Raw genomic sequence first — 14,409 nt, forward strand, 5'->3', positions numbered from 1 at the left:
ATGTCCATTTCCCGTCCATTCCCCGTCCATTCTCCGTCCATTCCCCGTGCATTCCCCGTCCATTCCCCGTCCATTCCCCGTCCATTCCCCGTCCATTCCCCGTCCATTCCCTGTCCATTCCCCGTCCATTCCCCGTCCATTCCATGTTCATTCCATGTCCATTTCCATGTCCATTTCCATGTCCATTTCCATGTCCATTTCCATGTCCATTTCCATGTCCATTTCCATGTCCATTGCCATGTCCATTTCCATGTCCATTTCCATGTCCATTTCCATGTCCATTTTCATGTCCATTTTCATGTCCATTTCCATGTCCATTTCCATGTCCATTTCCATGTCCATTTCCATGTCCATTTCCATGTCCATTTCCATGTCCATTTCCATGTCCATTTCCATGTCCATTTCCATGTCCATTTCCATGTCCATTTCCATGTCCATTTCCATGTCCATTTCCATGTCCATTTCCATGTCCATTTCCATGTCCATTTCCATGTCCATTTCCATGTCCATTTCCATGTCCATTTCCATGTCCATTTCCATGTCCACTTCCATGTCCATTTCCATGTCCATTTCCATGTCCACTTCCATGTCCATTTCCATGTCCATTTCCATGTCCATTTCCATGTCCATTTCCATGTCCATTTCCATGTCCATTTCCATGTACATTTCCATGTCCATTTCCATGTCCATTTCCATGTCCATTTCCATGTCCATTGCCATGTCCATTGCTATGTCCATTGCCATGTCCATTTTCATGTCCATTTCCATGTCCATTTCCATGTCCATTGCCATGTCCATTTTCATGTCCATTTCCATGTCCATTTCCATGTCCATTTCCATGTCCATTTCCATGTCCATTTCCATGACCATTTCCATGTTCATTTCCATGTCCATTGCCATGTCCATTGCCATGTCCATTTTCATGTCCATTTCCATGTCCATTTCCATGTCCATTGCCATGTCCATTTTCATGTCCATTTCCATGTCCATTTCCATGTCCATTTCCATGTCCATTTCCATGTCCATTTCCATGTCCATTTCCATGTCCATTTCCATGTCCATTTGCATGTCCATTTCCATGTCCATTTCCATGTCCATTTCCATGTCCATTTCCATGTCCATTTCCATGTCCATTTCCATGTTCATTTCCATGTCCATTTCCATGTCCATTTCTATGTCCATTTCCATGTCCATTTCCATGTCCATTTCCATGTCCATTTAAATTTTCATTCTGATTTCCAATTAGGTTTTGAATCTAATTTACATTCTGATTTCGGTTGTAAGACAAAAAGTCGAAGAACATAAGGTCGAAGAACAAAAGATTGCAGGATAAAAGGTCGAAGGGACAAAAGGTCGAATGGACAAAAGGTTTAATCGAAATTAGAAGAACAAAAGGTCGAAATGGACAAAATGTCGAAGGGACAAAACTTCGATGGGACAAAAGTTCGAATTGAACTTAGATGTACAAAAGGTTGAAATGAACAAAAAGTCGAAATGAACAAAAGGTCGAAAGGACAAAAGGTCGAATGGACAAAAGGTTAATTGAACTTAGAAGAACAAAAGGTCAAATGAACAAAAGGTTGAAATGAACAAAATGTCGAAGGGACAAAAGTTCGATGGGACAAAAGGTCGAATTGAACTTAGATGCACTAAAGGTTTAAATGAACAAAAGATCGAAATGAACAAAAGGTCGAAATGGACAAAAGTTCGAATGAACAATAGGATCAATGGACAAAAGGATGAATGGCCAAAAGGTTGAAACTTTTTTCCATTTCGACCTTTTGTCAAGGTCGCTTCAAAATTTATGGTTTTTTCGTTATTTTGCCTGGAACTGCTTTTTTGTCATATATTTGAATGGACTTTTCCATTCCCATTTCCATTTCCATTCCCATTTCCATTCCCATTTCCATTCCCATTTCCATTCCCATTTCCATTCCCATTTCCATTCCCATTTCCATTCCCATTTCCATTCCCATTTCCATTCCCATTTCCATTCCCATTTCCATTCCCATTTCCATTCCCATTTCCATTCCCATTTCCATTCCCATTTCCATTCCCATTTCCATTCCCATTTCCATTCCCATTTCCATTCCCATTTCCATTCCCATTTCCATTCCCATTTCCATTCCCATTTCCATTCCCATTTCCATTCCCATTTCCATTCCCATTTCCATTCCCATTTCCATTCCCATTTCCATTCCCATTTCCATTCCCATTTCCATTCCCATTTCGATTCCCATTTCTTTAGAACTAGACTGAAGCCTTTCAAAGGTATATCAAAGATTAAAACGCTAGGCAAATTCCAGAATCAGTTCAGGTGACTTCATCGATGAGCAGGACCGTACTCAGTAGGTGGCGAAGGTACCATTTGCCCCAAATAAAAATTACTGTAATGTTACTTGAACATCGAATTTCTGCCCATTCAATCTTCTGCCCATTTTACCTTCTGCCCATTTGACCTTCTGACCCTTCGACCTATTATTCATTTCGACCTTCTGCCCATTCGACCTTCTGCCCATTCTACCTTTTGCCCATTCAACCTTCTGCCCATTCAACCTTCTGTTCATTCAACCTGTTATCCATTTCGACCTTTTCTCCATTTGATATTTTGTTCGTTTAACCATTTCTCTCTCGTATAGACCTTTTCTTCATTCGATTTGTCTTTCGCCTTTTTGTTTATTTAAAGAACTCGGAATTCAGAAGGCACGGAGCAGTGCTGCAAAACGTTGACCCTACACGGCGATATTGACAATACAAACGATATTGAGTTGCGACCAACGCTCATTCTAGCTAAAAGTCATCTTCAAGGGAAACGATGTCAATTGTCAGTGACAATCCTGTCAGTGACAAACTTGTGCAGTATTTTTTTTATTAGCTAAATTTGTATCGACAGTAAATGAAGTATGCAACACAATTCCATGAACCCTTTAAAGTTAACAACCCAAGTAACATTGCTAGTTTTATGGAGGTTTTAAAGCATACTACAAGTCTAAATCATGGTCTACAGAACCTTTATAAAACCAAAATTGTTACTTGGGAAGCATCTGGCTGGATAACAATAATGTGACGCAAAATGCACGAAGTTACAATTTGACGAAAAAATTAATGAGATTTGGACGAAGGTTGTTTCGAGAATCAATTCTTCCAGCGCCGATGTCAATTTTTTTTTATCAATATCGAGAGAAATCTTTCAATGACAATGAAAAATCTCATCACTGGCACGGATATCTTCGGAAAGCTCACGATCCAGTATTCGAAGTAATATGCTGAGAGCTTCTGAGGTCTATTTAGTGAACTTCAAGGAACAGTCCAGAGAAGTTCATGCTCCAGGTAAGAGAACCCGAAGACTCAATTTTCAAATCGAATGAATACCCAGGCTCCGCCCTGAGATCTTTGAAGGCAAGTCTAGAAGATTTCATCGATTAGCTCAGAGGTTGTCAAGGACTTGTCGGGACAACTTAAAGGTTTTGCCTTTGCTCAAGTTTGGAAGACTAAAATGGTAAAACCAGGGAGCTAGTTTCTCACACCAATATGAGATCTTGGAACACACTTTGAAGCATTCCAAATCTCATCGAAAATGTCCCAGGAAACGCAATCACACTAATGACGCAACAGGAATCTAACTTGCACATCTCAAACGAGCAACTTATAATGAGTGTTAATTTGGTCCTCACATTTTTGGAAGGCCAACAATTTTGCTACCGAGCGAGCATGTAATTGGTCGGAAACCCTTCTTGGTGGCGATGGTATGCTCCAGTTAATTGAACCATTTTTTTTTCGGGTTGCTTTCCATCGTCGGACGAGGATTCGGAAATCATGCAACACACGCCGGCGGCAGTAAGCGTGTTTCGTCGTTCTTCTCTAATGATAGGAATGACATTGTCGTCGTCGTCATCCTCGTCATGATCATCTGGTCCATCGCTGCTGCGGTAGATTTAATGAGTTTAATGGGTTTCGGAAAAGGAATGGAGTTGAACGACGTTGGCAATGGTCGCAAATGGTACCTTTGCGTCGCAACTGGAGGACGACCCTATTGTGTTTGATGGGACAAACATGCTGCGTTCAAATAAGACAAGTGTTGCAGTGACATTGACCTTTTTTTGGAGCTTGCAAAGTCTGAGAAAAGGCACTTATTTGCATTTGCAAGATGTCGTGGTGCAACATATGGTTGATTTCAAAAGCAGTGCACCGACAGGATTTGGGTTTTTGTTTGATTGCCTCGATACCCACAGGGATGCCGTTTTCAATTGAATTGTAAATAAATGCAGCTGTGTTCAATTGCATAATAATGCCGCAAATATTTGATCTGGTTTCCATTCACAGGAGGATTGAAACTGTCATAAAATGTGCATTACCTATCTTCCGTGCCCAGAATACAGATTCAATTGAATGGAATTAAAAATTTAATCATATGAATTATAAATTCCCTTTTTTCCCGGAACCTCATTGTGCGCCGCACAACCAACACGCATCGAGCTGAGTATTTTTCCTCTTCAATATCAATACTCGCACTCCCCGTGCAGTAGTTCATTTGCACTGAATATAACTGAAAAAAAAAATGGATCCAATTCTCCGCATCGCACCGTGTTCATCTGTTGGAAACTGTTTTATTCCTTTTTTTTTATTCTGTTCGACTATTTTTTCTCCCCAATGACAGCCGCCAGCAATTCACAAGGGTGTCCCGCAGAGACCGACCGACAATGCGAAACCGTATTTTCGGAACTGTATCAATGTGACATAAATGTTTAATTCGCCATTAAAATATCCTTTGAGTGCCGCTGTTGTTGCACGGGATGCAGCCATTCAGGAGGGAAGGGTGTCTTTGTGTGCGTGTGTTTGTGGGTGACAGGCCGATGTTTTTTGGGGTTCACTTTTTTTTCAGTCGGTGTGGGGTAATTTAAGTGGTCACCACCATCGCTATTTCTGTGTCTGACGGTGTGAATTGTTTCGAGTTGTCCGTTAATGACTATGGCTGCCGATACAAATGCTCACAAAAGTGAAAAGTTTTGCAATGAAATCCTTGAACCATTGACCTTTCAACTAAAAATAGGACAGCACTTCTACTGTTGATATTTTGAAAAATTAATACACTGAAAACGAATCCTACTCAGAAAGTGAGTTGGCTACTCATGCGCTGTGTGACCTACGCTTGTACAAATTTCTCCATATGAATGGGTAAAAATGACCCACAACTGAGTAAAAGTGATTCACTTTCTGAGTTAGTTTCGTTTTCAGTGAACATAATGGTTCAGGTCTTCGGTATAGTTGCTCAATAGAACAAAAGGAACTAACTCACTAGGTGCACAGCAAAAACAAAAATGTAATATCGATCCATGTAATTCAAGCTGATGTATGAAATAATGATGTAATACCAAAAAGCAGATACAATATTACATCAATGGATGTAATTTTGTTCGCAAAATCGATGTACATCGTACAACGTAATATTACACAACCGATGGATTGACCTGGTTGCAGCAGTTTGGATGTAATATTCAACAACTTTTTTTTCTGTGTGGTGCTAGTGCATTGAGAAAAAATCGTTTTGGAGATTTCCGCTGAACTGGGTTCTTAGGATCCTAGAGTAGGGAACTGGTTTCAAGCAGCACTCACCGGAATCTCTAGCTGAACTGGAAGCGACTATAACTTACATGAATTTACCTTGAAAACAGGAAATGATCCACGGAAAAGGCACGGTCTTACCAACCAGTGGAAACTAACGATTTTAAATTGGCTCACTACTTGACTAGCCTATTGATCCCAAGCAAATCGATTAGCACCATAGAGGTAACTCTAAGACTAGAAGGTCTCGGAGAAACGTGCTCAACTTTTTGGCTCAGCTCTGGTATTTTCATCGGTCCCAAGCTAATTGATGCACCCCTCGAAACATAGGAAAATCCACGAACCCCTCATTTTATCTGTCAAACTTTCATAGCGAATCAAAACAAACATATAGCGAATTCGTTTATTATTCAGTTCCAACCTGAATCGGGTATCAAGATTGTTTTCTGACAAACGTCAGTTTGTTCGTTTGTTTTTAAAACCTAGCTCAGGTTGGGGTTCGCACTGACAAAAAGTTCGGTTTCGCACTGGATTGGAACTGGTTCCAACCCCGATAATAAACGAATTCGCTAATAGTGTACATAAGAATTATAGGTCAAACATTGAAGTTATTTTCTTTTTACTTTTATTTGTAAACTAGTGTAATTAGATAATTCCCTGAAATTCAGCAGAACTTCCCTAAACTTAGGCAAAACTTGCCTGAACTTCGGCAAAACTTCTCTGAACTTCGGCAAAACCTCCCTGAAATTCGACAGAACTTCTCTGAACTTCGGCAGTACTTCCCTGATGTAACGGAACCACAGGGCAGTCTCGTTTGGTAGCTGGGTGAGTTCCGTATCACCCAAGACCTGTCAGCGAAAACGTCAGGGAGAGTACAACGGATGACGTTGCTCTCAAACGTCACAGGCAGTATAAAAATCGAATCAAAAGAAACACTAATATGGACCATCAGGTCTGTGTCATAACAAGGTAGGAAAAAAAAACAGAAGAAACACAAACGTGGAAAAACGAATAAACACAAGGAAAATTAAAGTTAAATTCTTAAAGGCAACGCTCAATTATATTCTAATCAGGCTAATTAGATAAATTTACGATACAGTAAAAGCAAAGATGAATACTAAGATGAAACTGTCGGAAGAAAAACTTTCTATTTTAGTGTCCTCTTTCACGGTCCCTTTCATCCAATGAATACCCCCCGTATGCAAGGTAATTTTGTGGTTTTGCTGCCCCCTCGGTAGAGATGAAATTTTGCGCTCATTTTTATCAAAACAATCACACCAAAATCAGTGATGTCCCATTTTTTAATTACTCGATTAACAACTAATCGATTATTTTTTTGTTCGCTGTGCTGCAATTTTTCTACCAATGGAGCGCAGCACATGTTTAAAACGATCGGTAATGATCCTCTGGAGATGTTAATGCTTATACCGGCATGATATAACCGATTACAAATATTTTACTTTTCGGTTCGTTAATCGATTATTCGAATGAAAATCGGCCATCACTAGATGAATGTGAAACGTCATTTAAAATATAAGGACCGTACATAAATAATGATACAATTTGAAAGGGACCGGGGCTAATCACAAATTACGTCTCCACGGTAACTGAAATAAACACGAGTGTTCACCGGTTGTTATAATTTACGTATTGAATATATTACAGCTTTGAAGCTTGGTCCGATTGATCGCAAGAATACGCCGTTTCGTCCATAACAGAGATAGAAATTCTCACTCAGCTGCACGATAAGCATTTCCTCACTCAAGCTACTTTTCGGTGAGTAGTGAACCGTTCACATTTTCATCTCTCCTTTTTCAGCGATAATTCATTATCCTCTCTCATACATAATCCGAAAATATCTCTCTTCAAAAACCAACGAAAATTCTTTTTCATCACCCATTTGGCTCTGAAAACTACCAAGAGCGAAAAAAAAATAGCACCCCAAATTGGTCGATTCCAACCCAATGTGATGTAAACAGTCGAGGCTTGGGAATTCGCTGTCCCTTTTGTTCTTCCACTGATTAAATTGTTGACGGAGTGTGACGTTATACTGTGCTATCCATTTAAACAGCGGCAGAACAAAAGGGATAACGATTTCACATAGCCTCACTTGTTTGCATTTCATTGTTGTTCACCAGTCCGGCAGATTTTTTTTTATTTCCTTTTTATAGCATCTGTCAAATCATAAGGGTCATCCATAAATGACGATGCAATTTTCTTACCAATTTTAGACCTTCTCCTCCCCCTTCGTGGAGTTTTTTTCTGTACCTTATGCATGGTCCGTTACAAATGTTGAAAGTTTCTTGAAACCTCCTCTCCTTAGATTCTACGTAATTTATGGATGTGCCCTAACTGTTGTTTTGGTTCTTAATTTCGGATCATCGCACAGAGGAGTAACTGGAACAAAAACCTGGCCAAAATAAGAAAACAAGATTTTCTTGATTTTTCATGCTTCTATATTTTTTTTATATATTTCAATATATGCAGCATAAAGTGGCAACGGAATAAAAACGTTACATTTTGTTTACAAATTTTGAGACGTGTTCAAAAACTGAAGAAATTCGAAGCTTATTGTTTTCCAAAAAGTAACCATGTAATAATTACGCCTACCAGATATAAACAATTTGAACAAGAGGTAAGTGTTATAATAAAATGGGTACTTTGGGATATTTTCTAACAAGTTATGAGATAAAAACCTTTAAATTTAAATAATGTCTTATTTTTTCAACAATATGAAAAAAATGTATTTTTTATGCTTTTTTGTGCTGTTTCAGACTTGAAAAAGTTGTAGAATCTTGCGCGATCAGATCATATAATCTATGGACGAATGAAAGTTCACGTTATTATGAACACATTGGCATTAGAATCTCGTCCGGAGTCATCCGGATTGGCGATTGCGAGCCATTTGAAAATGGCATGTTTTGCATCATTTCGTGGCAAAATTTTATCCCTTTATAAGGTCATACTTCTAGAAAACTTCCGTAGCACAACGGTTTTCTGCAGATACCTATGACAAACTAACCGAGTAATACTTCTGTCCTTCTTTAATCTATTACATCAATTGTGGTACTAGATTAAAATTACACTTCAGTAAACTACTCCCGGTTTGATACCCATGGCCAGCATCATTTTACTAATGTTGCTAAGTTTTTAAATCTAGTACCTCAATTGATGTACTAGCTTAAAGGAGTGTAACGTTAGAAAAACCATGTTTATTTTTTATAATTTAAGGTTAGAGTAAGGTTTCTTTGCCTTGTAATTCAATGTTTATCACAGACCGTTTACCCCATAAAGTATTTCACTTTTCATGTAGAAACTGTAAATTTTGAAAATTAGCGAGTGCCATTTGGTTGTAATACTCTCTCATACACACACACACATTTACCCATTCGATTTTACATACAAATAGGTTCGTTCAAGCTAAACTAGCAGAGCGTCATAGAGATTTTCATGTCCGGTTGTATTGGTGCGATATGTGAGAGTATGTTAGTGAATATCTGAGGAAAATACATAACAAATCGATGTCAAACTCATTTTGACCGATCTACTTTCATACATTTTTTAGGTTAGCCAGTGGAAAATAATAAACAACTTTACACGGCGTTGCTCCCGCTAGTGTGCGTGCGTTAAACGTCACTAATCTCTATAGCTGGCGATAACGAATGAAAATAAAGCAGAATCTGTGCACGGTAACCGCAAACTACTTAATATTCAATACAAAGATTCTAACTAATCGAACGTAAGAAATCGCAAGTTATGTTATTAAAACTTTCGTTATTTTTTATAATTTTTTTATTTCAGGGCAATGATTCTTGGCTAATTTCTTCACTTTTTTGTTTGTTAAATAATCCTTATATTAAGCAGAAGAATAAAAAAAAAATCCTACTTTCAAAACCCATTACTTATTTTATTAGTATGGATGATGAAAGGCCAGATATGCACTGCTAAGTAGATGGTTTTAAAAATTTAAAGTTAACAGAAGTCTAAAAACCTATTATTATTAAATATTTTAATATATATTAGCAGAAAATTGCTCAAAACCAGTGAATATAATTTTGGCCAGGTTTTTGTTCCAGTTACTCCTCTGTGCATCGTTTGCGAGCGGAAAGTGATTTTTCAGGTGTATGAAAGAGGTGAAAAATCATTATCGGCATCAAGAATTCACTGAAAAAGAAACCATTTTATCTGCCGCTAATGCTCTCCGAAAAAAATAAATCGCAGTTGCTTTTCTCGCGAAAACTGCTGTGAGCGTATAATATTCTCTTGCTTCTCACATTCTCATCTATTTCTCCTAGCAGGCGATATATGATGTTTCTCTTCTCAAGTAGGCAAAAATTTCGATCTTTGGTCCATAATACACAGCATAGAGATGAGAGGCGTACTGCTTTCCTATCGTATCCTGAGCACGAAGAAGCACTAGCAGTGCTGGTTCGACTGGCACAACGAGAATCGTTTCCGATGGAATTCGCTGCGTTGGAGAAAGGAAAGTCTATCAGCCCGTCGTCAAAGTTAAACAAGCTCAACCCTATTTTCGTCGATGGAATATTACGTGTAGGAGGTTGATTAGCCAAGGCACCATAATCCTGTGTCACCGTCATCCGTTGGCCAAGTTGGTCCTGGACTATTATCATCGCAAGAACTTCCATTCTGGGATGCAGCTGCTTGTGTCCACAGTGCGGGTGCGATTCTGGGTAACACGCATCAGAACCCACCATTCCACTATGGGGCGGCTCCATACAAAGTGGTGGCCAAAAATATTTTATTGGTTTTTCCGCATTTTTTTATGGTATTATAGTAAGTTAAGCATAAAATTAGTCATATTTATGTATTTTCATCGCATCCGGAAGGTGTAACTAGTATTAAACCCAGTAATGAGCTACTTATTCCTGAACAATAAACTTGAAAGTTTGTTTTAAATTTTAGGGACAGTTCAAATGCAAATCAAAACTAGAATAAGGTTGCTGCGCATAAGATTAAATAGGAAAGGTGGAGGTGGAACCCCCCCCCCTCCTAGCCAAGACCTGACCCCTCCCCCATTTTTTTTTATATATGTGATATAAGAGTACATATTGTTTTACCAATCAGGTATTTTGATGAAGAATTATTTGTCTATCGAACCTCCCCTCTACTGAAAATATTTTTTCCGTCCAAATCTCGCCTTTAGCATCATAAGGGCGTATCTGCATTGATCGATTTTCTCTTTCGTTAATAACTTGGCCAAACCGAAACCGATCGACGCAATTTTTGGACTGTGGCAAGATGTTATGATCAGTGCTGCGATTTGTCATTTTCATTGAGAAAACTTCAGTGGATATAGACAAAATTCATTTCAGCACCAACACTGATAGAACTTAAAATCAAAATTTCCTTTGTCAAAATCTCACTCTTTTCTTTGTCAGTGACAAAGATTCCCTTGGTGAAAAAACTGTGAATTTGCGCATTTTGTGTCACATTATTGTTCTCCAGGCTGATAATGATGATGATTTGTATTCACTTTGATGCTTCTATGAACTGTTTTGCTAAATTAATTTGATTTCGATAGTAATTCAGCAAATGAAAAAACTGCACATCGTCGTTACTGATAGTAATATCACTGACAATTGATATTGATTGCTACTGATGGTGACTCTCTGCTGAAATGAGTGACCAGGGTTGTTTTGTTATTATCAGTTTTTAGTGTCGAAATTTTGCAGCACTGGTTATGATCCTTTTCCGTCAGTAAAAAAATCACGTCGATCGGCTTCGATTTGGTCAAGTTATTAACAAAAGAGAAAATCGATGAAGACAAATTGATCAATGCAGTTATGCTGTTATGATACTCAAGGCGAGAAATAAATCATTAAAGCTAGTCGAAAGGATTATTTTTTTTACTATGTTTCCATTATTTTTACTGAACACATATCAACATCGTTAACTAAGTTGAACTACATTTTTTATACTGCAGGGATGAATATACTACAAAATAAAACATAATTTTCTTTGACTAATTGTCACAATAAAATTTATTTAATAACTTTCTCTTAAAACTAAATTAAATTCACAAGCAATTCTACTCATTTTCTACATTTTCATCAAGACCAAAATCATCATCCAGTTGTTCAACATCATCCATTAATGCATCTAGTGCATTGCCTTCAGTGTTTATATTTTCAGAGCTGTCAAGATCTTCGAATACTAAAAGTGATTTCACAACATCTGGATATAGGAAAGTTTGAACATACTGAGAGGTAAGCACATATCATCGGTAAGAGACGTGTGTGTGAGAAAATTTGCGAAAAAATCTAAGGGCACCGGTGGGACTTAGATTTTTTCGCAAATTTTCTCACACACACGTCTCTTACCGATGATATGTGCTTACCTCTCAGTATGTTCAAACAAACAATTAAATTGACTGCAAAGTCGCTAAACCGTAAAACATCTGGATATTCAAGTGATACCTGCTTTCGGATTCTATTACCTAGATTTATTGAACTTATCAAAGGATCAGATGAGTTCATAGCTCGAATAAAGACGTCATGTAGATTATCAACTCGTGACCTTTTCCTAGCATGATGGGTACGACATTTTTTTAGTAGTTTATGTTGGCACTCTGCTGCTTCCTCAGCTAACATGCCAAGAGGAGCAGGTGAATGGATTATTATGCTTCCAGCGTGAGCAAGTACTTTATGCACTGTTGCTGGAATTTTATACCAATCATACAAATTAAGATACCGCCGATCCTTACAATAGTCATCCATTTTTTTTAGGATTGATCGGGTCTTGGCAATTGATTACTATTAAGATATTACGAAATCTAATAATAAGCTCTTCGTCGATATCCAAAACTTTGGAAAGTAATTCAGGAGTTGTAAATGCTTTTCGACACACATTTCCTGTTGTACTGGTCCCAGCTCCGCCTGCCCTGGGTTGATCAACTCGTACTCCGAACGCTTCGTACATTTTTTGAGTAACGAGTTTTTTCCGTTCAAGATATTTGGCCTTTAAATCCTTCGTGATCTTCCACGTTTTAATTTCCATCCTATAGGAAATATGTAATAAACACTCAAAAAATCGCATCCAAGCGTGCAGTGGAGATATGCCGTAATGCAGAGCATCTTCGTTCGAATCGTATCCTGCTTCAAACTTCTGTAAAGTATAAAAAAAAACATTGTTATTTTTATGGCCCTTAAAATTTGAAAAAAAAAAAAATATTACCTCTATATCACTCATTGCATTCGGAGTAGCTCCACAAATTGGACAGCTGGACATGGAAGATGTATCAGTTACATAATTAAGAACTTTGCCGTCGATCATACTCATAACGAAAATAAAATCAACCAAAACATATTCACCATTCGATAATTGGATTTTTACTGGAACAAGCTGATTTATTTGATTTTCAATATATCTCTTGGTGTTAAGCACCATCTCTTTTGACTCTTTGATAAATTCCAGCATAATTGGCCTACAGAACCGAATGCTTTGGGGTGTTAAATTATGCCACAAAATGTTTTTCTTGTTGTTCTTATAATAAAGTTGTATAGGAGTAGTTGTCACTGAAAAGACGTCACTGTCATCTTTTTGATTTGGCGTTGATAGCGCTTGGTTGTATTGTGAATAGCCTGTTGAGCCATCCATACCCTAGCTGCTTAAAAGCACTAGCTCTGTGCCATCGTTGATATTCATTTGTTGGACGATTTCCGCATCGATGATTTGAATGATTCTTTCTGTTGTATGATTCATGAGTGCCTGTAATTTGACCTGAAAAGAAAGAAACATTTAAAGTTGGTGTACTGGAAAAATATGTGGATATTTATGTCTACCTGAATTTTTGATGATGACTCTTCGATTGACTCGGCTGAAGGTGAGCATACTTTTTTCATACTATTAATTACATTGTAGCTCGGAAATCTTGATGGGTTCTTTTTCACTGTTTGCTCATATGCATATTTAGAAAAATGGCAGTCTAAAAAATATTCGAACGCCTCTTCAGGTGACATCATTCCATGCGAATCTTTGAGAGTCGTAAACATTTTAAATGCACTTTCTCGATTTTTGAGAGCATGGCCAATCAAATTCACCATATTTGAATCCCCATGTCTATACGCAATTTGTCTTGTGAGTAAAAGAGCCCTTTCTATAGTGCCAACATTACCGCCAAATATTTCATCGGTTTTCCTTCGCTTACTTCTATCACTAAGCTCATCAAACTGTTTTTGTGGACGTCCGCGTCCATCATGGCCAGTTGACGTTGAAGGTGTTTCTGCGATGTACTCTGCAAGTTCCAAATGACTATCGAGCCAATCCTTATTGTATTTCTCAAAGCGCTCTTGTAGGCGGTGAGCCTTTTGCCACGCATTGTAAAAATGTAGTGCTACGTACTTCAACTTTTTAAGAAGTTGTTCTTCTTTGGCAAGATCAATATTATATTTTTTCTTGATATATTCAAATGCTTTTGTTGCATTGACTACTTGAGATTCTTTTGGATCAAAAAGTAACACGATGCTCCTATGATCCTATTATCACAAGCAATTGTTTTCAGATTTTCGATTAAACTACTGCACAATATTGTTGTTAGCACACACATGTTGTTAGCGTTAAAGCCGAAAACAAACTCATGATTTGAAAATATTGTCCTCGTCTTTTAAATGCAAGTAGGTAACATCAATAATTGTTTTACCTAAGTTTAGTGGGTAGAAATTGTAAAATGGCACTCGAACAGGTAATTTCCTTTTGGTAGTGGTCTTTCTTTATCCGTTGGTTATTATGTATTGAAAATATCAAAAGGTTATCGTGAAAACATTGAACTTTTTAGTCCAGTTGGGTAGATACGGTTTCTATATGTAATGATAATTTTCGGTCTGTTTT

The 14,409-nt window shown here is 37.8% G+C and overlaps 2 protein-coding genes across 2 annotated transcripts in view; one reads left to right on the top strand and one right to left on the bottom strand.

Annotated features, from left to right (window-relative positions):
• Window positions 1-14,409, top strand: part of Spindly (spindly) — a 243,722-nt gene that overhangs the window by 90,883 nt on the left and 138,430 nt on the right. The window lies entirely within an intron of this gene.
• On the bottom strand, window positions 148-1,206 carry LOC135712266 (uncharacterized). Its single transcript, XM_065235222.1, has one exon. The coding sequence runs from the start codon at window positions 1,204-1,206 to the stop codon at window positions 148-150; it is 1,059 nt and encodes a 352-aa protein (XP_065091294.1).

Source organism: Ochlerotatus camptorhynchus, unplaced genomic scaffold, assembly GCF_037179485.1.
Source record: "Ochlerotatus camptorhynchus isolate MF236.1 unplaced genomic scaffold, CSIRO-AGI_Acam_v1.1 ptg000467l, whole genome shotgun sequence".
NCBI lineage: Eukaryota > Metazoa > Arthropoda > Insecta > Diptera > Culicidae > Ochlerotatus > Ochlerotatus camptorhynchus.

Excerpts from the sequence above, each read along its gene's own strand:
- LOC135712266 (XM_065235222.1), bottom strand. The coding sequence starts at position 1,206 with ATGGACATGGAAATGGACATGGAAATGGACATAGAAATGGACATGGAA.